Source organism: Corythoichthys intestinalis, chromosome 9, assembly GCF_030265065.1.
Source record: "Corythoichthys intestinalis isolate RoL2023-P3 chromosome 9, ASM3026506v1, whole genome shotgun sequence".
Lineage (NCBI taxonomy): Eukaryota > Metazoa > Chordata > Actinopteri > Syngnathiformes > Syngnathidae > Corythoichthys > Corythoichthys intestinalis.
The window spans coordinates 55,185,711-55,211,328 of record NC_080403.1 but is presented as its reverse complement, the minus strand read 5'-3'; the positions used below and the strand labels follow the sequence as shown (position 1 = coordinate 55,211,328).

Sequence of the window (25,618 nt, the reverse complement as noted above, 5' to 3'; positions counted from 1 at the left end):
TTTAAAAAGACAGTTTTAATTGCAAGTTTCCTACTTAGGCTCAGGTTAGTTTGAATATAATTTAAAACAAATTGATTTCAAGCAAATGGATAGCTAGCCGTCGCGACTATTGTTACGCGAAATGAAAGCAGTTTGAATTACAGTAGAATCTGCATTCTAAAAAAAAAATCGATTTACGCAAATAGCCCTCGCAACTTTTTACGTGAAATAAACACAACCGTCGGAAATAACAAATATAATGTCAAAAACACGTTTTTAAAGAGACAACGACAGTGTTTAAATGTTATTTTTCAACTTAGGCTCAGGTTAGTTTGAATAAAATTTTAAACTAATTTCACGCAAATGGCTAGCTAGCCTTCGCAACTATTATTACGCGAATTAAACTCAACTGTCAAAACTATCAAAAGTAAATTCTTCAAAAGATGTAGTTGGAATTAAACTACAATTTGCGCGCTAAAAAATTCAATTTACGTAAAAAGCTAGCTAGCCGTCGCGACTATTGTTACGTGAAATAAACACAACTGTCCGAAAAAACGTCGAAAATATGTTTTTCAAGAGACAACTTGAATAAAACTTGTTTTCAAAGAAAAAAAATCAATTTACGCAAATGGCTAGCTCGTCGTCGCGACGTCGAGCGTACTCTGCTCTCTGGAGCCCCCTTTCGGGGTGGCGCCAGCCAACCGATACCACATTTTTTGTTCATTAGCGCCAAGTGTTGGATTCGAGCACACCCGCTTCACGCTCCCAACTTTGGCGGCTTGGGCGTCAAGCTTCCCGTCGAGCGAGCGGCTTCACCCGAGCGAGGCGGCGGCGGTGGTGCGTCTCCGGCCGGCCAGTTAAGCCAGCCAGCAAGCCGCGGTAACCCAGCCCAGACCTTCCGCTCGAAACGGCCGACGGAACCGGCGGGGCGTGTGAAGGTCGCGCAAAGAAAGGGGAAAATAAAGAAGCCTAAGCGGAATTACCTCTTAACCGCGCTGTCTCGGCATCCTCCGGTCGCCGCCGCGCTGACGCTCCGCCGTAAAATGGCTGCGACGAGAGCGGAGCGGTTGACGGAGGCAGCCGGGGAGAAAGAAGAGGGGGCGGGACACGAGGCCAAAGAAGGGTGGGGGTGGGGAACCGGACCGACAAATGTGCGGGAATTACTCCAAAATAATCCTCTCTTATAATACAACCGAGCTACGCAACAGCGCTGTTGGAACCGTAGTGTGCGTAAACACGTAAAAGTTTGCGTTTTTTAAAACAATGTCGTGAAATATGACTCCTAGGTAGCGCCGTGACGTCATAGACAGAGGGCGGAGCTTCAGTTATTTTCGTATTTGTCGCTGAAAGCCTAGAAAATAAGCCGCGCGGCTACCATTAGCTAGAATATGTTCAAATTTTTAACATCTTAGGTATGAAAAAATGTTGGCAAAAGGTACGTACCCAAAAAATGTTTTGAAAATGATACTTTTCAGGTAAGGATTTGGCAACGCCCCATCTATTCAAAAACCGCAAAAAAAATATGACAGCTATTTCTATGGTCGTTATGCGTTGTTTTTTATATATAATTTTTTTAATTCAAAAGATTTCAACATGTTGGCCTCCACTGACGGCGACAGACGTCCAAATCTCGGCAAGCCCCTCCCACTCAGAATGCTTTTCTACTGATTGCTTAATGAAGAAGAATGAAAATATTTTTGAAATGTTATTTTTTTCTTTGTCAAATATTATTAAATTAATAACAATTTCCAAAAACGATAATATTATAAAATGAAAATTAAAAAAATACTATTTTTCTGAATATTTTTATCTTAAAATTTAAATAAAACTATTTTGAAAAGTAATTACATGCGAAATAATGCACACACTTAGAGTTTTTTTATGTTTTTTTTTTTTTTTAACTCATTGGCATTAGTCCATCAATAAATTACAACCTTGCGTAGAGCTGAATGTCACAGGACAGCGTGAGCAAGGACGCGAACAGCATCCGTAGCAGATCCATTTGGATTCACCAAGCAGCTGCTGGGGCAGAAGCGCAGTGGGTGGCTAGTTTGCTCCAAAGAAGAAGTCAACAACTTGGTGGAAAACAACCTGAGCGACCCTGAAAGAGAGAAAGAGCTAGGGCCTTGCTGTGCCTTATTGGACATATCATCTCCCACTGTCAATTTCATTACCGGCCAGCCACCTGGAAGGAAATCCAAGAGGTTGTTACTGCAGCCATAGCCCATTCAGCTCCAGGACCCAGTGGAGTGCCCTACAAGGTGTACAAGCGATGCCCGGAGCTCCTTTGATTTCTTTGGAGGATCCTGCGATTGATTTGGCGCAGAGGAACGGTCGCAGACCAGTGGAGGCAGGCTGAGGGCGTTTGGATACCTAAAGAAGAAAGTTCCACCAAGCTGGAGCAGTTTAGGACCATCTAACTTCTTCGTGTTGAGGGAAAAATCTTCTTCAGCATCCTTCCCCAATGATTGACAGACTTCGTCCTCAAGAATTCCTACATCGACACCTCTGTCCAGAAAGGTGGAATCCCAAGTGTATCTGGATGCCTGGAACACACCGGAGTAGTTTCCTGCGGGAAGGCACTGGAGACCTTGGTGTGCTTTGGCTTGACCTGGCCAATGCCTCTGGCTCCATACCCCACAAGCTTGTGGAGACTACTCTGGACCGATACCATGTACCTAAGAATTTCAAGGATCTTATCCTGAGTTACTACGGGAACTTCAGGCTTAGGGTCACCGCTGGGAGCATAACATCAGATTGGCACAGGCATGAAAAGGGCATAATAACTGGGTATACAATCTCAGTTAGCCTTTTTGCCTTAGCCATGAACATGGTAGTCAAGGCAGCCGAAACTGAGTGCAGAGGCCCTCTGTCCAAGTCTGATACTCGTCAGCCCCGCATCAGAGCCTTTATGGACGATCTCACAGTCACAACTACATCATTGCCCGACACAAGATGGATACTCCAGGACCTGGAAAAACTTATCTCCTGGGCAAGAATGAGCTTCAAACCAACTAAATCCAGGGCGATGGTTCTGAAGAAAGGAAGACTGACAGACAGGTTCCGCTTCTTCGTGGACGGCACAGCCTGGGGAAGGTCTTCGACTGTAGTCTCAGGGATACTGCAGCTGTCCAAATAACATCCAAGGGGCTGGAGACATGGTTATCGGCCGTAAACAAGTCTGGGCTACCTGGACGGTTTAATGCGTGGATTTACCAGCATGGCGTCTTACCCCGAGAACTCTGGCCTCTGTTGATGTATGAGGTTCCTCTGTCAACAGTGGAGACTCTGGAGAGAAAGATCAGCGGCTGTCACCGCCGATGGATGGGCTTTCCATGCAGCCTATGCAGCGCGACACTGCATGGGAAGACCAGCAAGCTCCAGCTCCCTTCCAGCAGCCTAGACGAGGAGTTCAGGGTCTCTTGCACCAGAGAGGCTTTGTTCTACCGGGACTCCAAGGACTCCAAAGTGGCATCAGCAGGCATTGTGGTGCGAACTGGAAGAAATTGGAGGGCTCAGGAAAGCCTGGAGATAGACGAGTCCCAACTGAGACATAGGGCCCTGGTAGGTGCAGTGACAACAGACCATGCTGGGCTGGGAGCCCTTTCCCAACCTCGCTATAAGAAGGCATGCGCTAAGAACAAATGCCAGCTAGTCCTGAAGGAGGTGCGTACAGAGGTTGAGGAGGAACGAACCATCAAGATGGTAGGCATGCAGCAGCAGGGAGCATGGGCAAGGTGGGAGGGTGCACTGGAGAGGAAGGTGACCTAGCCTGGGATCAGGCAGGCAGAACCTGAGCGCATTAAATTCATGGTCCAGGGTGTTTATGACGTCCTACCCAGCCCAGCCAATCTCCATCTGTGGGGCCTGAATGGCTCTCCAGCCTGCGTGTTTTGCTCCAAGAAAGGCTCGCTGGAGCATATCCTCAGCAGCTGCTCTAAAGCTCTGGGGGAGGGTTGCTACCGTTGGCAGCATGACCAGGTGCTGAAGACCATTGCTGAAGCTATAGCCAAAGCCGTGGCTAAAAACAATTGCAGCAAACAACAACCTGACAAGAGGATAATTGCCTTTGTCAGGGCTAGAGAGCAGACTTGGTCACAGCCCAAACCAGATGCCGGGCTCCTCACCTCAGCATTGGATTAGGTTCTCCAAGTGGACTTGGGCGATCAACTCAAGTTTCTAAACCATCTCACAACAACTTCATTGAGACCAGATATTGTGCTTCCGTCAGTATCTTCAAGGCAGGTGCCACTGATGGAATTGACAGTTCCCTGGGAGGATCGCATAGAGGAGGCAAGTGAGCAGAAGCGGTCAAAGTACCAGGAGCTCGTAGAACAATGCCAGAGAGAATGCTGGAAGACATGCTGTGAGCCAATCAAAGTGGTGTGCCGCTTTGCAGGCCGCTCATTATGCAAGGTGCTCACACTTCTGTTCTGGGCAACACAGGTGCTGAAAAAAGGTAAGGGCATCAAGACCACCATGGAGTCAGCAGAGAAAGCCTCCAGATGGATGCTACTGGGACACAAGCTGGGGTCTGGTCAACCCTGGCTGGGGAGGGGGTATGATGTTGGAAGACCCAAAACCCCAATGATCTCAGGCACATCACTGATTATGTGTCCCAGTGCATCCTAGGATGTATCTTACAATCGTAACATAGCATAGCATAGCATACAGTGGTATGAAAAAGTATCTGAACCTTTTGGAATTTCTCATATTTCTGCATAAAATCACCATCAAATGTGATGTGATCTATGTCATAATCACACAGATGAAAATACAGTGTCTGATTAAAACCACCCCAACGTTTATAGGTTTTCATATTTTAATGAGGATAGCATGCAAAAAATGACTGAAGGGGGAAAAATAAGTGAAGCTTCTGCCGAAGGAGAATTAAAGAGCAACCGAAACCAAGTTTTACCAAACATTTTAAGTCAGGTGTGTGCCCAATCACTGATGAGTGGTTTAAAGCTGCCAGGCCCACTATAAAACACAGACCTGGTAAGAAATGTCTTGATGAGAAGCATTGTCTGATATGCATTATGGCTCCTCAAAAGAGCTGTCTGAAGACCTGTAATCAAGGATTGTTGATTTGTAGAAAGTTAGGAAAGGATACAAAACCATCTGTAAGTGTCTGGATGTTCATCAATCGACAGTCAGCGAAGTTGTCTTCATATGGAGAGAGTTTGGCACAGTTGCTTCTCTCCTAAGGAGTGGCCGTCCACCAAAGATGGCAAAATATTAAATGTGATGGTTCACTTCCTTATTTTTTCCCCATCTGTCATTGTTTCATACTATCCTCATTAAAATATCAAAACCTATAAATGTTTGGGTGGTTTTAGTTAAAGCATACACTGTTTTTTCATCTGTGTGATTTTGACAAAGATCAGATCACATTTAATGGTGATTTTATGCAGAAATATGAGAAATTCCAGAAAGTTCAGATACTTTTTCATACCACTGTAACGTAGGATAACGGAGCGTAACGTACGTAACGTAACATGCAGCATTTACAGGTCACTTCCTGTTGATTTTGGGTCACGTCCTGTTCATTTTAGGGCATTTTCAGGTCACTTCCAAGTCAATTTGAGTCCCTTTTTAGTCATTTTGAGACATAACAAGGTCACTTCCTGTTCAGAAACCCCAAATAAACAGGAAGTGACCCGTAAATGCTCCAAAACCAACAGGAAACGACCCGGAAATTCCCCAAAATCAACAGGAAGTGACATGGGAATGACCCCAAATCAACAGAAAGTGACCTGTAAATGCAGTAAAACAAATATGAAGTCACCCAAAATCAACAGGAAGCCAGCTGTAAATGCTCCAAAATAAACTGAACGCCACTCAAAATTATAGGAAGTGACTCGTAAATGCCCCAAAATTGCGACTGAACGCACGTCCCAATCAAAACGGATTGAACGCCTAGCGCCGCCAATGGCAGCTAACAGGTTAATGAAGAAGAATGATTTTTTTTTTTTTAAACTTTATTTGTTCTCGGTCAAAAAATAGACTCGTGAGGTTGTTGGCCGAGTGCCGGAGTTGTGCCGTTCGTCGCCCGCCAGTTCTCCTCCGTGTTTTCATTGGCGCGCGCATTCGTGTGCTAAACGCGCACGTTGCGCACAGTGAAAAGAACAACAGGGGGGAAAAAGATAAAGAATGCGCTGAAATGAAAAACTGGTTTGCTAGCTTCAAGTAGGGTTGTAAGAAAGCTTTGTAGCCCAAACGTTTATCGATATTTTCCCGCCAAGAATCGGTATATCGTTTTAAAAAGGTGTCACTGTTTAAAACAAAGAAAAGGAAACAACAGGTTGCTAGCAAAATCTTCCATTAGTATAGTGTGAACATTAGCTCAATGGCGCACTGAAACCAGAGCATTCACAGCATCACAGTCTTTTTTGGGCATTTACAGGTCACTTCCTGTTCATTTTAGGGCATTTACAGGTAATTTCCTGTTTTATAGGTGTTAGATTTGAAGCTAGGTTCATGTACATCTAGCTTGGCTAAAAAGAACACGCAAGAAGTCAATGTAGCTTTTGTGGAGGTTGCTAGCTACTCCGCAGTTGCAGTTAGAGCAACCTTCTTTATTCAGGGGCAAACAATAGGATGGGAGGGGCAGGAAAAAAACATAGAACACAGAATAGAATACATAGAGTACAAGACCCAGGACAAATGAAAGGCTGACTAGACAGAAGTTATCCTATTTTGTGACTCACTATAATACAGAAAGCATAAATGTTAACTGTATGCATAACAATTCTAAGAATGGTTTGGGGCATTTCTGGGTCACTTTCTTTTGATTTTGAGTAACTTCCTGTAGATTTTGGATCATTTCTTGTTGGTTATAGGGCATTTTAGGTCACTTCCTGTTTATTTGTAACTTCCTGTTGGTTTTGGAACATATCATTTTGGATGATTTCTTGTTCATTTTAGGGTATTTCTAGGTTACTTGCTGTTGGTTTAGGGGCATTTTTGGACCACTTCCTGTTGATTTCGGGTCACTTCCTGTAGATTTTGGATCATTTCTTGTTGGTTATGGGACATTTCTAGGTCACTTCCTGATTATTGGGCACATCCTGTTGGTTTTAGGGCATTTCGGGTCAATTCCTTTTCATTTTAAGTTACTTCCTGTAGATTTTGGATCATTTATTGTTGGTTACAGGGCATTTGTAGGTCACATCCTGTTGGTTTTGGGGCATTTGTGGTTCACTTTCTTTTGAGTTTGGGTCACTTACTGTACATTTTGGATCATTTCTTGTTGATTTTAGGGCATATCTCAGTCACTTCCTGTTTATTAGTAACTTTCTGTTGGTTTTGTGGCATTTCTGGGTCACTTCCTGGAGATTTTTGATCATTTCTTGTTGATTTCAGGGCAGTTCGAAGTCACTTCCTGTTGGATTTGGGGCATTTCTGAGTCACTTTCTTTTGATTTTGGGTCACTTACTGTCCATTTTGGATCATTTCTTGTTGATTTTAGGGCATTTCTTGGTCACTTCCTGTTAGTTTAAGGGCGTTCCTGGACCACTTCCTGTTGGTTTAGGGGCATTCTATGTCATTTCCTGTTGATTTTGGGTCACTCTCGATAGGTTTTGGATCACTTCTTGTTGGTTATGGGGCATTTCTAGGTCACTTCCTGTTTATTGGTCATTTCCTGTTGGTTTTGGGGCATTTCTGAGTCACTTCCTTTTGATTTTGGGTCACTCCTTGGAGATTTTTGAGAATTTTGTGTTGATTTTAGAGCATTTCTAGGTCACTTCCTGTTTATTGGTCACTTCTGTTGGTTTAAGGGTATTCCTGGGCCACTTCCTGTTGGTTTAGGGGGATTTCTATGTCATTTTCTGCTGATTTTGGGTCACTCTCTATGGGCTTTGGATCACTTCTTGTTGGTTATGGGGCATTTCTAGGTCACTTCCTGTTTATTGGCCATTTCCTGTTGGTTTTGGGGCATTTCTGAGCTACTTCTTGTTGATTTGGGGTCACTTACTCTAGATTTTGGATCATTTCTTGTTGCTTATAAAACATTTCTAGGTCATTCCTGTTTGTCACATCCTGGTGGTTTTGGGGCATTTCTGGGTTACTTCCTTTTAATTTGGGTCACTTCCATTGTGGATCATTTATTGTTGATTTTAGGGCATTTCTAGGTTACTTCCTGTTCATTGGTCACTACCTGTTGGTTTAAGGGCATTTCTGAGCCACTTCCTGTTGGTTTCAGGTCATGCACTGTAGATTTTGGATAATTTCTTTTTTATTTTAGGGCATTTCTAGATCACTTCCTCTTCATTGGTCACTACCTATTGGTTTCGGGGCATTTCTGGGTTACTTTCCATGGATATGTGGTTTATTGTGTGATTTTGAGTCACTTTATATTCATTTTGGATAATTTCTTGTTGAATTTATGGCATGTGTAAGTCGCTTCCTGTTAGTTTTGTGGCACTTCTGGGTCACTTTCTTTTGATTTTGGGTCACTTCCTATGCATTGTTGATCAGTTCTTGTTGATTTTAGGGCATTTCTAGGTTACTTCCTGTTTATTGGTCACTTTCTGTTGGTTTAGGGGCATTTCTGGGCCACTTCCTCTTGATTTCAGGTAGAGATAGACCTATCGATTTTAAATGGATGTCATTGAGCAATCAAGCAGATAGACCGATTATCGGCCGGGCCAATTACCAGCGCCGATATTTGGAAATTTGACGTATGTCGGTATCGGCCTTTCTTTTAATCCAACTAGCCTGTTCTTGAGCTATTATTTTTTATTTGTGTGATTCAATAAATATGTTTTAGGCCAGGAGTCCGGTCCTCGAGAACCCCAATCCAGCTTGTTTTCCATGTCTCCCTCCTCGAACACACCTGAATCAAATAATCAGGATTGAGGAAATTTATTTTTTTTATTTTCAGGAAATGCAGCTGTTGTTTTATTTTTTAAGTAAATTTAAAAATACATAAACATTATCATTAACTAGAAACTGCAATTTCGGGAGAAATTACTTCTGGTCTTTGCCATGTGGAGATACAGATCTTAGCCCCAGCCTAGGTTGGTTTGAGGACAATTCGGGGACAATATTAGGTCACTTCCTGTCTATTTGGGGACATTTATGGGGCCTGGGATAATGATATCAGGTCATTTGGGAGGCGTGGCCTATTCGTATCAGGTCATTTGGGAGCATTTGGGGGCGGGGCCTAGTCATATCAGGTCATTTGGGAACATTTAGGGTTAATAATAATAATACAAAACAGTTATAATTGGGAAAATCCAGTCTACATGGACTTTTATAATTAAGAGTTTTAAAACATAGGCAGAGATTAAAAACATGAAAAGTGGTGGTTGCAGTACCAACTCCCTCCACGCGAGAGCGGTAAATCCAGCTCGAGGCACCACACAACCGCGGAAGTTATGTTGTTTGTGTCTAAACTAGCTTCCTGTTCCTGACTTTTGCTTGTACTATTTACAAATTGACCTACGCATATATTCTGTCGTTATTTTAGCCAACTGTTAATTTTGTCACATTTTAAACGCACGTTTCCTCCTTTAGTTAGCATTTTTTTGCGGCGGCCTACACTGTGGGGGGCTCCACTGCAACGAGTCAGCTACTAATGCTAATGCTAACGTGAGCCGAGTGATGGCCGTCGACGCACTTTTCTTTTTGCATAATTTTTGACAAATTCCGAGTCGCTTCGCCATGACCAGCGAGGAAGCCAAAAGCGTCACGGCGGTCAACGACGACGACGCCGTTTCCGCGACTCCGTCCGAGTCCAACGAGCATGACTACGCCGATACTGACTCCGCCGTCGCAGGAGCTGAGCTTCCACCGTGCACCGGGCAAGAAGACGAGGAGGAGGAGGAAGACACACCTGGAAAAGCGGCCGTGCGGCGAAACCGTCGGCCGGCTAAAGTCTTGGAGGAAAATAAGTGTTGCTGCTGCAATGGTTTGTTTCTAAAAATAGTTCATGAGTTGGAAGTTGTAAATTCCAGTGGGCCTTGAATGTAGCACTTTTGCGCGGCATATTCAATGATATACGTATATATTTTTTCCCCAATAATATTTTCTGCAGGCTAATATAAACTAGGCAGCGGCCTGCTTTAAATTAAAACTTTATAGGGCAAGTGACTATTTTTGTTAGGTAATATTTATTATTATATTAAAATATATAATAAATAGAAAATGCAAAAATGTAATATAAATATATTACATATGAATATAAAAATAATAATAAATTTAAATATGAATGTAAAAATATGTATAAAATATAATTAAAAAAAAAAACTTTTTTCAATATAATTTTATTATTATTATATGATTGATTTTTTCGATATTTTTGTTACCTAATTTTAAATTATTTCTTAGGGTTATTGATTTTGATATACTGTATTTTTAAATTCATTTGTATTAATAAAAGTAATATACAAATATTAATTAAAATAAAAAATTACGTATGAAAAACATATGAAATATGAATAAAAGAAATGCAGATAAATAAAATATTTTTTTTGTGTCTTTTAAATATTTTACTTTTATGATTTTATTGTTTTAATTAGTTCAATATATTTTGATTAATATTAACTATTATTACTTATTAAATCCTGATTATGGTTTTTTAACATTAAATTTTTTTAATTTTTTTAGCATTATTGATTTTGATATATAATTTTTTTCAATACATTTATATTAATAAAAATTTAAAAATATAAAATAAAATGATATTGTTATTTTTAATTAGTCATTCTTTTTTACTTTATTATTAAATTAATTAATATTATTACTTATTAAATCCTACGAAAATCGTTTTTTACCATTAAAAATTTTAAATAATTTTAGTGTTATTGATTTCTATATGTATTTTTTCAATACATTCATATTGATAAAAATAAAAATGTTAAAAATATAAAATAAAATATTTTCTTTTTAATTAGTTGAATCATTAATTATTTTTTACCTTATTATTAAACTATGATTGTTTTTTAAATATTACAATTTCAATTTAATTATATATATTATAATGCAATTATAATAATTATATATCAATAATTTTATTCATTATTAATTTATAAATTTAATTATCTAATGTATTTTTTGATATATTAAAACATTCATATTCATGAAAATATTGACATTAAAATTAATAAAATAGAAAAACTGCCAAAAAACTCCAAATAAAATATCCTAAATCCTTTTATTTGAATTTCATTTATTTTATTTTTTTACATAAAGAAATAATCACAAATGGGGAAAAAAAATTGAACAAATATTAAATCAATAAAGCAAGTCTTATTTAATAAACATAAAAAGGAAAACAACCTGAAAATACAGTATTCCTATTAATTTTTGAATGTATTTATTTTGTTTTATTAAAAAATAGTAAGGAAATCATAAATATTCAGATTATTTCAGGAGGTGACCTGAAAATGCCCCAAAATGAATTGGAAATGACCCGTGGAATTTTCCGATTTTCATATTGATTATTTTAGTTCTTCAGTCTATCAAAACGACTCATTTTGAGTCCATTTTCCAACAGGCCCGTTCGAGCGTCAGGGCCGCGGCTTCTGCCGCCGGGCCGTGTTCACCTTCACCACCCCGGAGACGGTCCAGTGGGTCTTCCCGTCGGCCGGCGCCGTCGACAAAAAGTCCTTTGTGTGCGAGACGTGCGCGCAGGTCGTCCGCAGCAAATGCTGCCGCAAGAGCAGCGGCAAACGGACGGTGTGGCTCCGACCGGCCCGCGGCGGCAAGAAAGGCGAGCGAGGGGGCAAAAAAAGCCGGGCGGCGCTGCTGGTGTCCAAGTCGTGCTACCGTGCCGCTTTCCGCATGTTGTGGTCGGCCAAGGGCGCCCGCAAGCCCATGATGGACTTTTTGAGTCGCGAGCTGCGCGAGGAGATGAAGGCGCTGTCGCGCCATGCTGACAGCCCCTTTCACCAGAAAGTGTCCAGCAAGAAGCTGCTCTCCTTATTCCCGTGGGCGCAGTGTCTGACGTGGGCGCAGGAGCACGCACCGCTGGTCACCACCTGCCTGCGATCGCTCTTCCCCACCGTCAACGCTCTGGTCAGGAGCAGGAAGTAAGTGCGGAAAGGATGTGCGGGGGGTGGGCAGTGTTGCACCAATGCCTTTTTTTTTTTTTTTTTTTGGCTATTGTGACACTATATCGAAAAAGTGATATCAGGTCATTTGGGGATATTTGGGGACATGTCCTGGTCATAGCAGGTCATTTGGGGATATATGGGGGACATATCCTGGTCATATCAGGTCATTTGGGGGACATGTCCTGGTCATATCAGGTCATTTGGGGGACATGTCCTGGTCATATCAAGTCATTTGGGGACATGTCTGGTCATATCGGGTCATTTGGGGTACATGTCCTGGTCATATCAAGTCATTTGGGGACATGTCTGGTCATATCGGGTCATTTGGGGGACATGTCCTGGTCATATCAGGTAATTTGTGGGACATGTATGGGTCATATCAGGTCCTTTGGGGGACATGTCTGGTCATATCAGGTCATTTGGGGGACATTTCCTGGTCATATCAAGTCATTTGGGGGACATTTCCTGGTCATATCAAGTCATTTGGGGGACATTTCCTGGTCATATCGTGTCATTTTGGGGACATGTCCTGGTCATATCGTGTCATTTTGGGGACATGTCCTGGTCATTTCAAGTCATTTGGGGGACATGTTTGGTCATATCATGTCATCTGGGGGACATGTCCTGGTCACATCAGGTCATTTGGGGACATTTGGGGGACATGTCCTGGTCATATCGTGTCATTTTGGGGACATGTCTGGTCATATCAGGTCATTTGGGGGACATGTCCTGGTCATTTGGGGACATTTGAGGGACATGTCTGGTCACATCAGGTCATTTGGGGGACATGTCTGGTCATATCAGGTCATCTGGGGGACATGTCCTGGTCATATCAGGTCATCTGGGGGACATGTCCTGGTCATATCAGGTCATTTGGGGACGTTTGGGGGAGATGTCCTGGTCATATCATGTCATTTTGGGGACATGTCCTGGTCATTTCGGGACATTTGAGGGACATGTCTGGTCATATCAGGTCATTTGGGGGACATGTCTGGTCATATCATGTCATCTGGGGGACATGTCCTGGTCATATCATGTCATCTGGGGGACATGTCCTGGTCATATCAGGTCATTTGGGGACATTTGGGGGAGATGTCCTGGTCATATCATGTCATTTTGGGGACATGTCTGGTCATATCAGGTCATTTGGGGGACATGTCCTGGTCATTTCGGGACATTTGAGGGACATGTCTGCTCATATCGCGTCATTTGGGGGACCTGTCCTGCTCATATCAGGTCACTTGGGCATCCATGGCCGTCAGTGGCATCGACTTACATATGTGTCAATGGAGTCCAAGTATATTAGCATTAATAGAATCGACATACATGGCTTTAATAGCATTAACCGAAGTAAATGCCATTGGAATTGAATGGGAAATTTGGACGTCCATATCCATCAACGGCATCGACTTACATATGCGTCAATGGAGTCAAAGTACATTGGCATCAATAGAATTGACATACATGGCCATCAATAGCATCTGTGTACTTGGGCATCAATGCAAAGTAAATGTCGTTGGAAATTTGGACTTACATGGCTGTAATTGGCATCCCATTAGAAATGAATGGGACAGTTTTTTGCAAATTTTGGGGGGAATTGTAAATTTTTTCCAAATTATGGAGACAACTTTTATGCCCCTCACCGTCCCGGAGTTTTTGATGTCCAAATTATGTGATTTGGTCAAAAATTCTATTTTATTAGATTTTTTGGATTTTTCCCTTAAAATCTGCGTTTACAGGTGTACTGAAAATGGGGTCGTTCAAAAAAGCCCCTGCATCACGCGAAATTTCCGGTCGTTTTGATATTCGAGCGGTGCCGATTGGTCAAACGGTTTTGGCTGTGTGGCGCACCGAAGAAAGGCTATTAAAAAAAAAAAAAAAAAAGTTTAATTTTACAATCTGGTAAAGCCCCATATAAAAAGGCTAATATCCCCAAAGTAACTTGTGTTTTTGCGTCCTCAGTCATATGTCGGCGTCAGAGGCGGAGCTCCAGGTGCTCCGGCGCAGCGTGCTGACGCTGGCTGTGCCGCTCTTCACCAGGAATATCTGGACCAACAACTTCCTGCAGGCCGCGCTGGGGGCCAAACTGCGGCTCCAGGGCTGCTCGGGTCCCGCCCTGGACACCCTCAATAGCCTGGGCCTCTGCCAAAACAAGGACACCGTGCGTCTGCGCCTCAACCGCCTGCGACACCCGCACGACCAGACGGTGAATGCAAAAAAATAATTACTCATAAAAACTCATAACTGGTTCATTACTCATACATTTTTCATAGACTTCATACTATATTGAGATGACACTGGGCGCAGGGGCAATCCGTAGGGGGCCCATTTTCAAAAACTTTAAATTCAGATATTTTCAAAACCAAAGCTGCTACCGACCTAAAACCAAAACAGGCCCCTTTTAGCCAAATATGAGTCTCCATGAGCAGCGGCATCAAAAATATCATTATTCATTATTTTTATATAAGTATAACAAAACTTAAAATAGCTATAAAATTCTCCGATTTTACACTAGATGCACAAAAATCACCAAATGCAGAGATAAACACCAATATTTAACTTATAAGTTTTTGCCCAAAATAGCAACTTAAGTTTTCAACAGCTAATAAATCACTCCATATTCACATCAGAAACTTAATAAATGAGGAAAACATGCTAAATAGATTGTTAATACATTCTATATACAATCACAACGTATTATAGAATAGAATAGCCCTTTATTGTCATTATACATTTGTTCAATGAAAATGTGGAGCATTTCCCTTTACAGTGCAGGATAAGTTAAAATCTCAAAAGTGACTTGCAAGTATAAAGTATGAAATCTAAATAAACATAAATATATTAATACATCTAATCGACGTAGTGTTACCAGGATGTGAGCTTCGTCATTCAACAATCAATCTATGTCGTGCGTTTTCTGGTCAGCTTCCTCGACTTAGCCGCTGTTCCTCGCCGTCTCCTTTCTGCCTTCCTCGACTCTGCTCCTCTTCCTGCCGGTTGGCCACTCAAGCCTTGTTCTTTCTCGCTTATGAAGTCACATCCTTGAAGAAGTTTGAACCAAAGCAGTTGAAGAGGGACAGCCAGGAACTCCAGCAGGTGCTCTTGTGCTTCCTGCAAATCAGGGAGTCCCACAGCGACATTCCGAAGGATGCCACGTGGGCCATGGGGAGAGATTGCCTCTTGAGGACCGCCCGGCCCGTCTCCAGCTCTCCCTTGTCCTCTGGAACATCTCCAGGATGTGTCCCTGTGTTTCTCCTGGTCATAGCGAGGAGCCTCAGCCCGACGACCATGTAAGGGTTGACGACTGCCATGATGAGCCCCACGCTCAAAGAGCGCGCCAGCACCTTCTGGGTCAACTTGTAGCCGGCCTTGACAGACTTGTAGTTCTCCCACCTGGTCAGCACCTTTTGGCTTGAGAATCAGGCCGTCCTCATCCTCTCAGGCTCCTAAAAAACATGTTTGTTTTAGAAAGATAGGTGTTTTGATTCATCTTTTTTATAGATTGAATAATTAGCGGCAGCCATATGTAAGCAAAAAGCTTTTTCTGTTGAAATTTCTTGTAAACAAATGCTTAAATCCCTGAATTCTTTACAGATATGGACTTAAAACAGTCTTGATTCTGGGTTAAAAGCAAAAAAAAAAAACAGGCTGCTAGAATTTATTGTACGTAAATAAGTTGAATGTGCTGCTTGTTAAGTCACTGTGGCTGCCCCCTTAGTACAAAAAAAGAGCTTTTTCTGCTGAAAATTACTGTGAATAAATGCTTAAATTTCTGAATTCTTTGTAGATGTGGTCTAGAGTCTTGTTTAAAAGCAAACGGGCAATTATTTTATGTAAATATTGCGAAATATAATGCCAATGCTGTAGCGGCTAATTTCTCCCATTGATTCTTTTCACGTTTCTAAATGCATGCACAGTACAAAAAATTTAATAAATACCTTGAATCTTTGAATAAAGCACTCCTGAGGTATTCCTTCCTGTTTGTATGAGATACAGCTTTCGTACTTTTTCAACCTAATTCCGGCGTTACATCGCTGCATGTGACCGACTGCTAATAAGTGGAGTCTGGAGTGGCCCTATACGGGAAGGCGTGGCGCAGTGAATGCCAAGAGTGTCAGGTCAATAGATTATGAAGTCTATGGCTAGCTCTGCTCATATCTTATATCCTGCTTTGCTACATGAAGCAATTGCTAGTTAAACTAAAAACTGCAATTTCTGGAGAAAATTACTCTGGGTCTTTGCTGTGTGGAGATACAGATCTTGGCCCCGCCCAGGTTGGTTTGGAGACATCTCGGGGACAATATCAGGTCACTTCCTGTTGAATGGGCACATTTTGGGGGCCGTGGCCTAGTCATATCAGGTCATTTGGGGGGCGTGGCCTAGTCATATCAGGTCATTTGGAACCATTTATGGGCGTGTCCTGGTCATATCAGGTCATTTGGGGGCGTGGCCTGGTCATAGCAGGTCATTTGGGAACATTCTGGGGGCGTGGCCTGGTCATATCTTGTCATTTGGGAACATTCTGGGGGCGTGGCCTGGTCATATCAGGTCATTTAGGGGGCGTGGCCTGGTCAGACCGGGTCATTTGGGAACATTTGGGGGGCGTGGTCTGATCATAGGTCATTTTGGGTTATTTGGGGGCATGGCCTACTCATATCAGGTCATTTGGGACCATTTGGAGGGCGTGGCTTGGTCGTATCAGGTCATTTGGGGGGGCGTGGCCTGGTCATGTCAGGTCATTTGGGAACATTTTGGAGGCGTGGCCTGATCATATCAGGTCATTTTGGGACATTTGGGGGCGTGGCTTAGTCATATCAGGTCATTTGGGACCATTTGGGGGGCGTGGCTTGGTCGTATCAGGTCATTTGGGAACATTCTGGGGGCGTGACCTGGTCATATCAGGTCATTTGGGGGGCGTGGCCTGATTATATCAGGTCATTTTAGGACATTTGGGGGCGTGACCTACTCATATCAGGTCATTTGGGACCATTTGGGGGGCCTGGCTTGGTCATATCAGGTCATTTGGGAACATTCTGGGGGTGTGTGCTGGTCATATCAGGTCATTTGGGGGGCGTGTCCTGGTCATATCAGGTCATTTGGGAACATTTGGGGGCGTGTCCTGGTCATAACAGGTCATTTTTGGGGGGCGTGGCCTGATCATATCAGGTCATTTTGGGACATTTGGGGGCGTGGCCTATTCATATCAGGTCATTTGGGAACATCCCTTTTTTTCCCCGGCCAGAACGGAGACGAGACACGAGATCAAATGGCCGACGTGGAAGAAGACGATGTGGAGGAGGATGATGAGGAAGAGCAGGAGGAGGGGGAGGAGGAGGAGGAAGAAGAAGAGGAGGAAGAAGATGATCAGGAGACGAAAAAGAGGAGGAGGGGGAAGAAGAGGACACGGGACGAGGAGGAGGAGGAGGATGAAGAGGAGAGGAAGAGGAAGGTGGTGGTGGTGCGTCTGGGCCTGCTGAAAGGACACTCGGAGGTGGGACGAGCCGATTTGTCCGCCCCTTAAACTGCCGCAAAGCAGCCTGGGAAATGGAGACGTCCCATCAGACCCACATTTACTGTATGTACAAATGATGTCAATTATTTGTGCTGTAAAAATTTTCATTTGTATTGCTACTGTTTTACAGATATTGAGATATTAATTTCCACTGAGGACGTCACTCACAGCCCTTCCGTATGGTAACGCCTGCTGCTGACGGATTGTACCAACTCAAAGGGGTGTCCCAACAACTAGCACAAAGGAACGGAACCCTTGCAGCACAAACAATTGATACCATTGTTAGCCATTTTGAATCAAAATGGTGGGCCGGTTGACCTCAAATTGGAAATATATATTAAAACAAAACTTTTTACAGCACAAACGTAGCAAAAAAAACGATTGACATTTTTCTATAAATTTGTGACTGCTGCGGGGCCAACTTCACAGAGGGGAAATAGAGGCTTGTTGACATTTCAAAAACAAAACAAAGATGTCCGTTCAAACTGTAAATATCAACACAAATAATACTAATAATAAAAAGAATTGCAAGGTAATATTTTTATTTTTGGGGGGGTGTGTGGGGGGGCATAAAGGAACATTTTTTAAAAATTAAAAACGACCATGTATAGCAAGGCTTTTTTTCCCCTTAAAAAAACGACCATGGATAATACAGCCTTTTTTAAAATTTTCAAAACAACCATGTTTCATAAAGCTTTCTTCTAAAAACGACCATGTATAGTAAGGCTTTTTAGTCAAAAAAAAAAAAAAAAAAGACCTTGTATAGTAAGGCTTTTTTTCCTTCTAAAAACCATGTTCAGTAAGGCTTTTTTTGTCAAAAAGACCATGTATAGTAAGGCTTTTTTTTTGTCAAAAAAACCTTGTAAGGCTTTTTTCCTTCTAAAAACAAGGCTTTTTTGTTAAAAAAAAAAAAAAACAATACTAAGGCTTTTTTCCTTCTAAAACAACCATGCATAGTAAGGCTTTTAGCTCTTAAAAAATAATCATCTATAGTAAGGCTTTTTGTTAAAAGATCATGTATAGTAAGGCTTTTTTTGTCGAAAAAAAAGACCACGTATAGTCAGGCTTTTTTTCCTCCTAAAAACATCTATGTATATAGTAAGGCTTTTTAGCTCTTAAAAATGATCATGTAAGGTGAGGCTTTGTGTCAAAAAAAAAAAAAAAAAATAGTAAGGCTTTTTTTTTTTTTTTTTTTTTTTTTTTTGGTCAAAAAAAAAAAAAAAAACCCAGACCACGTGTAGACCACGTGTAGTAAGGCTTTTTTCCTCCTAAAACATCTATTTATAGTAAGGCTTTTTAACTCTTAAAAATCATGTAACGTGAGGCTTTTTGTCAAACCCCAAAACAAAACATGTATAGTAAGGCTTTTTTTCTTGACTAAATGACCATGTATATTGTATAGTAAGGTTTTTTTCTTCTAAGTACGCCCATGTATAGTAAGGCCTTTTTATCAAAAAAAACAAACAAAAAAAGACCATGTATAGTAAGGTGTTTTTCTTCTAAAAACGACCATGTATAGCAAGGCTTTTTTTTACATTAAAAAAAAAGACCATGTACAGTAAGACTTTTTTTCATCTAAAAACGACCATGTATAGTAAGGCTTTTTTGTCCCCCAAAAAAACCAACCATGTATAGTAAGGTGTTTTTCTTCTAAAAACGACCATGTATAGTATGGCTTTTTTTATATATATAAAAAAAATGACCATGTACAGTAAGGCTTTTTGTCAAAAAGAAGACCGTGTATAGTAAAGCTTTTTAGCTCTTAAAAATGATCATGTAAAGTGAGGCTTTTTGTCCCCCCCCCCAAAAAAGACCACGTGTAGTAAGGCTTTTTTTCCTCCTCAAAACATCTATGTATAGTAAGGCTTTTTAACTCTTAAAAATCATGTAAAGTGAGGCTTTTTGTCAAAAATAAAAGACCATGGAGAGTAAGGCTTTTTTCTTCTAAAAACGACCATGTATAGTAAGGCTTTTTTGTCAAAAAAACCCCAAAACAAAACATGTATAGTAAGGCTTTTTTTGTATTTAAAAAAATGACCATGCACAGTAAGACTTTTCTTCTAAAAACGACCATGTAAAGTAAGGCTTTTTTTGTATTTAAAAAAATGACCATGTACAGTAAGACTTTTCTTCTCAAAACGACCACGTATAGTAAGGCTTTTTTGTCAAAAAACCCCAAAACATGTATAGTAAGGCTTTTTTTCTTAACTAAATGACCATGTATATTGTATAGTAAGGTTTTTTTCTTCTAAAAAAAACCATGTATAGTAAGGCTTTTTTGTATTAAAAAAATGACCATGTACAGTAAAACTTCTAAAAACAACCATGTGGAGTAAGGCTTTTTTGTCAAAAAAAAAACCCAAAACAAAACATGTATAGTAAGGCTTTTTTTCTTAACTAAATGACCATGTATATTGTATAGTAAGGTTTTTTTCTTCTAAAAACGACCATGTATAGTAAGGCTTTTTTTGTAAAAAAAAAGACCATGTGTAGTAAGGTGTTTTTCTTCAAAAAACGACCATGTATAGTAAGGCTTTTTTGTCCAAAAAAAAAAAAAAAAAAAACATGTATAGTAAGGCTTTTTAACTAAATGACCAGTGTATATTGTATAGTAAGGTTTTTTTCTTCTAAAAACGACCATGTATAGTCAGGCTTTTTTTGTCAAAAAAAAAAAAAAAAACGACCATGTATAGTAAGGTGTTTTTCTTCTAAAAACGACCATATATAGTAAAGCTTTTTTGTCAAAAACCCCTAAAACAAAACATGTATAGTAAGGCTGTTTTTCTTAACTAAATGACCATGTATATTGTATAGTAAGGTTTTTTTCTTCTAAAAACAACCATGTATAGTAAGGCTTTTTTGTATTAAAAAAAATGACCATGTACAGTAAGACTTCTAAAAACAACCATGTGGAGTAAGGCTTATTTGTCAAAAAACCCCAAAACAAAACATGTATAGTAAGGCTTTTTTTCTTAACTAAATGACCATGTAAATTGTATAGTAAGGTTTTTTCCTTCTAAAAACGACCATGTATAGTAAGGCTTTTTTGTATTGAAAAAATGACCATGTACAGTAAGAATTCTAAAAACAACCATGTATAGTAAGGCTTTTTAGCTCTTAAAAATGATCATGTAAAGTTAGGCTTTTTGTCAAAAAAAATAAAAGACCAAGTATAGAGTCTACCCACGCACCACGTGTTCGCTGTAGGGTTCCGCCCACTTGTCCGTCATTTTGACTCTGTATTTGCATTGATTTCAATTGATGGCGCAATTTAAAATGCATTTCATGGAAGACCCGGTGCTTTCTGATGCCGCAAACTCACTGGATCTGTTGCATAAAAGGCGTTATGAGGAAAAGCTTCGTTCTATACAGTCGCCAGATCCATATTTGATGCCCAAATCGATGTTTTTCGACCCACTGTCTTCGCCCTGTCTGCCTGACATCTCCTACGCTGATATTTAAAATGATCTTGTCCACACAAAATCAGCCTATTCTCACGAAAAACTTCAAGAGCTTGGACGCTTATGAATACTTCGTTGCTGGTTGGGTGAAACAGGTCCTCGTTTGGCAGGAATCTATCTTGTGCTTGGAAAGGTGAGTTACGAAATTTTCAATTCGAATTCTTTTGTTATTGCTAACATCCACTGTCAAGTCTAATGTATTTCATGTCGTTTGTCAATGGAGTTAAGGCTTTTAATGTTTATATGGTTTAGCGATAGCACGCACTACATACATACGTGTATGTTGTCGGCGATTAGCCTAGCAATGATCTTAATTGTGGTTATTTGTCAGCCCCGTAGACGAGGCCAGTTTCCCTCACTTGGTACCAGCTAAATATTATTCAAAAAATATCGATGGTGGAAGAAAGGGAAGTCACAAACATCTTGAATTTGAAACTATGTCGTACTACGTCGTATGTTGTCGGCGATTAGCCTAGCAATGATCTTAATTGTGGTTATTTGTCAGCCCCGTAGACGAGGCCAGTTTCTTTTACTTGGTACCAGCTAAATATTATTCAAAAAATAACGATGGTGGAAGATAGGGAAGTCACAAACATCTTGAATTTGAAACTATGTCGTACTACGTCGTATGTTGTCGGCGATTAGCCTAGCAATGATCTTAATTGTGGTTGTCAGGCCAAAACCCTCTAAATATATATTAAATGCATCTTACCGGATATAAAATGACTACTACATAGTCTGTGGTGATTTTTTGGTGTCCAATTTTCACGTCGAATTGCAGCCGTCCATTTCGCTCTTCTATTTGGATCCCTCGGAATACGGTAAAATTTCAAGTCTCTCCTTCCATCTTCTCTGTTAGTGCAACCAACAGCCACACACGCCTTCACCATTTTGATTATTAATGTTAAGGAGCAGAAAAACACGCCGTAAATAGGAGAAATGTACGTAGCCGTAATAGGTTAACACTATGTTTTGACGGACAAGTGGGCGGAACCCTACGCGAACACGTGGTACGTGGGTAGACTCTATAGTAAGGCTTTTTTCTTCAAAAAATGACCGTGTATAGTAAGGCTTTTTTGTCAAAACCCCCCAAAATAAAACATGTACAGTAAGGCTTTTTTCTTAACTGAATGACCATGTATATTGTATAGTAAGGTTTTTTTCTTCTAAAAACGACCATGTATAGTAAGGCTTTTTTGTCAAAAAAAAAATACTATGTATAGTAAGGCTTATTAGGTCTTGAAAAGCGACCATGTAGTGAAAAGCTTTTTTCCTTTTCAAAACGATCATGTGTAGTAAAGCTTTCTTCTAAAAACGACCATGTATAGCAAGGCCCCCAAAAAAACGACCATATATGGTAAGGTGTTTTTCTTCTAAAAACGACCATGTATAGTAAGGCTTTCAGCTCCTAAAAAATGATCATGTATAGTAAGGCTTTTTGCCCAAAAAAATCATGTATCATAAGGCTTTTTTTTTTGGTCCAAAAAAAAAAAAAAAAAAAAATTCCACGTATAGTAAGGCATTTTTTCCTTCTAAAAACAACCATGCATAGTAAGGCTTTTAGCTCCTAAAAATGATCATGTATAGTAGGAGTGGGAACCTCAGGGCACCTCACGATACGATACGATTCGCGATACAAGGCTCACGATAACGATTATCTCACGATATCACGATGCAGCGATTTTCGATATATTGGTCAGAAATTGGATACATGACATTCTACGATACAACTGTTGAAACGGGGGAAAAAAAAGATATTTAAAAATAGAAAAAAATACTGTTTAAGTCATTTATTAAACAGTGACACCTTTTCTGTGCAACATTGCTGTAAAATATAAATCTACTGCAAATTGTGCACCTGCACATATAGAGGAAACAAACCACAACCACTGATATCGCTTGGAAAGATCAGGATGAATGGCACCCTTAATTTCTTTAAAGTTTTAAATCTTTAAAAATAAATAAATAAATAAAAAGTGCCATAGGTGTCAGCAGTTGAGCTTGGAGTGGGGCAATGATAAAATTGGTGGGTCTTTTCTTCGTATATGACCTTATTTGCTTGGTTTGAGCACTTCCACTATCTGCTTCAGCATTTAAGATGCCAGACTTGCTCAGTCACAGTCTTCCTCACCTTAAAAACAACAAAATAAAACAAAAAATATTAGCTACTTCATAGCTTTTGAGTTAAAATCCTAATTTTCTTTTTTTGTGTTGGAAGTATCGAATTAAAAAAAAATATGAATTGAATGTATAGAAATTAAAAATGCAATAATTACCTATTTTTAATATGTAAGCAACATTAATTATCATGCACATCACTTTATATATCTTGGAACCTATTCAAACCATTTTTTAGCTTATTGTATCAAAATGACAGTAATAACAGTTTGTGTAGTAAACTAGATGGAAAGTGGTTCTCAAATAATATCAAATAAATCGGTAAATTCATGTGGGCTTGTTCGATATTCATTTTCATCCAGTTTAGGGTCCTGGTTTATTTTATATCATTCAACACCAAATGTCATCAAAATAATACATGTAAATTAAAAAGTCAATTACATTGCAAAACTTTCTTACCTCAAGTGATGAAAGCTAAGCTCACAAACTCCTGTGTCCACTACGTCACCAGCTACAAGTGAAACTTATTTTTCTAAGACAATTCTTGCATACAGCAAAGTCCTTGTTCACCTTACTTCCTTTCTTGTTGGTGTAAAATCTAAAGTGTGTCCCCATGTGTGATTTGTAGCAATATTTTGCTCATTTTTTCCTCCACCGTTCTCACGGAGCTTTTTTATTTTTTCAACCCACTTGGAGCTACATTTCTTCTTCTCTAGACGACTTGTGCGCACTTTACCCTCACCGCCACTCCCGAGCGCCCCTAGTGGACCGCCAAGGAATTGCTCAACAAACATTGAGCAGTTGACAGCATCCATACTCCATTGTATGGCCAATATGTTAAATAAAAGTATCGATACTTGGCGGGAGCATATCGATAACCGATCGGGTTGCAAAATATCGCGATATATCGCTGTATCGAGATATTGTCACACTCTTAATGTATAGTAAGGCTTTTTCCTTCTAAAAACCATGCATAGTAAGGCTTTTAGCTCCTAAAAATGATCATGTATAGTAAGGCTTTTTGTCAAAAAAATCATGTATCAAAGACCACGTATAGTAAGGCTTTTTTCCCTCTAAAAACCATGTAAAGCAAGGCTTTTTTGTCAAAAAACCCCAAAACAAACCATGTATAGTAAGGTTTTTCTTCTAAAAACGACCATGTATAGTAAGGCTTTTTGTCAAAAAAAAAAAACAAACACGTATAGCAAGGCTTCTTTTCCTTCTAAAAACAACCATTTATAGTAAGGCTTTTTGTATTTAAAAAAAAAAAAAAAAAATATATATATATATATAGTAAATATAGTATAGTAAGGCTTTTTTTGTCAAAAAAACCCCAAAACAAACCATGTATAGTAAGGTGTTTTTCTTCTAAAAACGACCATGTATAGTAAGGCTTTTTGTTAAAAAAAAAAAAAAAAAAAACGTATCGTAAGGCTTTTTTTTTTGTCAAAAAAAAAAAAAAAACACGTATAGTAAGGCTTTTTTTTCCTTCTAAAAACAACCACGTATAGTAAGGCTTTTTTCTCTCAAAAAAAACATGTAAAGCAAGGCTTTTTTTGTCAAAAAACCCCAAAAGAAACCATGTATAGTAAGGTGTTTTTCTTCTAAAAACGACCATGTATAGTAAGGCTTTTTGTAAAATAAAATGTATCGTAAGGCTTTTTTTGTCAAAAAAAAAACAAAACACGTATAGCAAGGCCTTTTTCCCTTCTAAAAACAACCATGTATCGTAAGGCTTTTTTTTTTGCCAAAAAGAAACACGTATAGTAAGGCTTTTTTTTCCTTCTAAAAACAACCACGTATAGTAAGGCTTTTTTCCCTCAAAAAAACATGTAAAGCAAGGCTTTTTTGTCAAAAAAAACCCCAAAACAAACCATGTATAGTAAGGTGTTTTTCTTCTAAAAACGACCACGTATAGTAAGGCTTTTTGTCAAAACAAAAAAAGTATCGTAAGGCTTTTTTTTGTCAAAAAACAACAGTAAGGCTTTTTTTTCCCCTTCTAAAAACAACCATGTATAGTAAGGCTTTTTGTAAAAAAAAAAAAAACCAAAAAAAAAAAAAACGTATCGTAAGGCTTTTTTCCCTCTAAAAACCATGTAAAGCAAGGCTTTTTTTGTCAAAAAAACCCAAAACAAACCATGTATAGTAAGGTGTTTTTCTTCTAAAAACGACCATGTATAGTAAGGCTTTTTGTTAAAAAAGTATCATAAGGCTTTTTTTTGGTCAAAAAACAAAAAAACAAAACACGTATAGCAAGGCTTTTTTTCCTTCTAAAAACAACCATTTATAGTAAGGCTTTTTGTAAAAAAAAAAAAAAATGACCGCGTATAGTAAGGCTTTTTCCTTCTAAAAACAACCATGCATAGTAAGGCTTTTATCTCCTAAAAATGATCATGTATAGTAAGGCTTTTTTTTTGTCAAAAAAAAAAACGTATATTAAGGCTTTTTTCCCTCTAAAAACCATGTAAAGCAATGCTTTTTTGTCA

The 25,618-nt window shown here is 39.6% G+C and overlaps 3 protein-coding genes and 1 pseudogene across 6 annotated transcripts in view; 3 read left to right on the top strand and 1 right to left on the bottom strand.

Annotated features, from left to right (window-relative positions):
• Positions 1–1,102, bottom strand: part of ccdc71 (coiled-coil domain containing 71) — a 29,887-nt gene extending 28,785 nt beyond the window's left edge. The window contains exon 1 of one of the 2 annotated variants that reach the window (XM_057845209.1): positions 963–1,102. The gene's annotated coding sequence lies outside the window, so the exon portion shown is untranslated. The remainder of the gene's footprint in view (positions 1–962) is intronic. The other variant, XM_057845208.1, reaches the window with a different exon arrangement.
• On the top strand, positions 608–4,611 carry LOC130922090 (uncharacterized; annotated as a pseudogene).
• A 1,143-nt stretch (positions 4,612–5,754) lies between these two features.
• Positions 5,755–24,327, top strand: LOC130922157 (bromodomain adjacent to zinc finger domain protein 2B-like). The gene is made up of 5 exons (XM_057846729.1): positions 5,755–9,895; positions 11,483–12,017; positions 14,004–14,247; positions 17,284–17,616; positions 17,684–24,327. Exons 1-4 carry the CDS (start codon positions 9,649–9,651, stop codon positions 17,560–17,562), a joined length of 1,305 nt encoding a protein of 434 aa, XP_057702712.1. The 5' UTR covers positions 5,755–9,648; the 3' UTR covers positions 17,563–17,616; positions 17,684–24,327.
• Positions 12,030–13,999, top strand: LOC130922156 (uncharacterized). Of its 3 annotated transcripts, none has more exons than XM_057846726.1 (3): positions 12,030–12,204; positions 12,237–13,151; positions 13,183–13,999. In XM_057846726.1, the coding sequence occupies exons 1-3, from the start codon at positions 12,033–12,035 to the stop codon at positions 13,221–13,223; spliced, it is 1,128 nt and encodes a 375-aa protein (XP_057702709.1). In that variant the 5' UTR covers positions 12,030–12,032; the 3' UTR covers positions 13,224–13,999. The 3 variants fall into 3 exon arrangements, with proteins under 3 accessions (XP_057702709.1, XP_057702711.1, XP_057702708.1); XM_057846728.1 differs by having other exon boundaries at positions 12,030–12,519; positions 12,815–13,151; XM_057846725.1 differs by having other exon boundaries at positions 12,237–13,999.
• Positions 24,328–25,618: the final 1,291 nt, after the last annotated feature.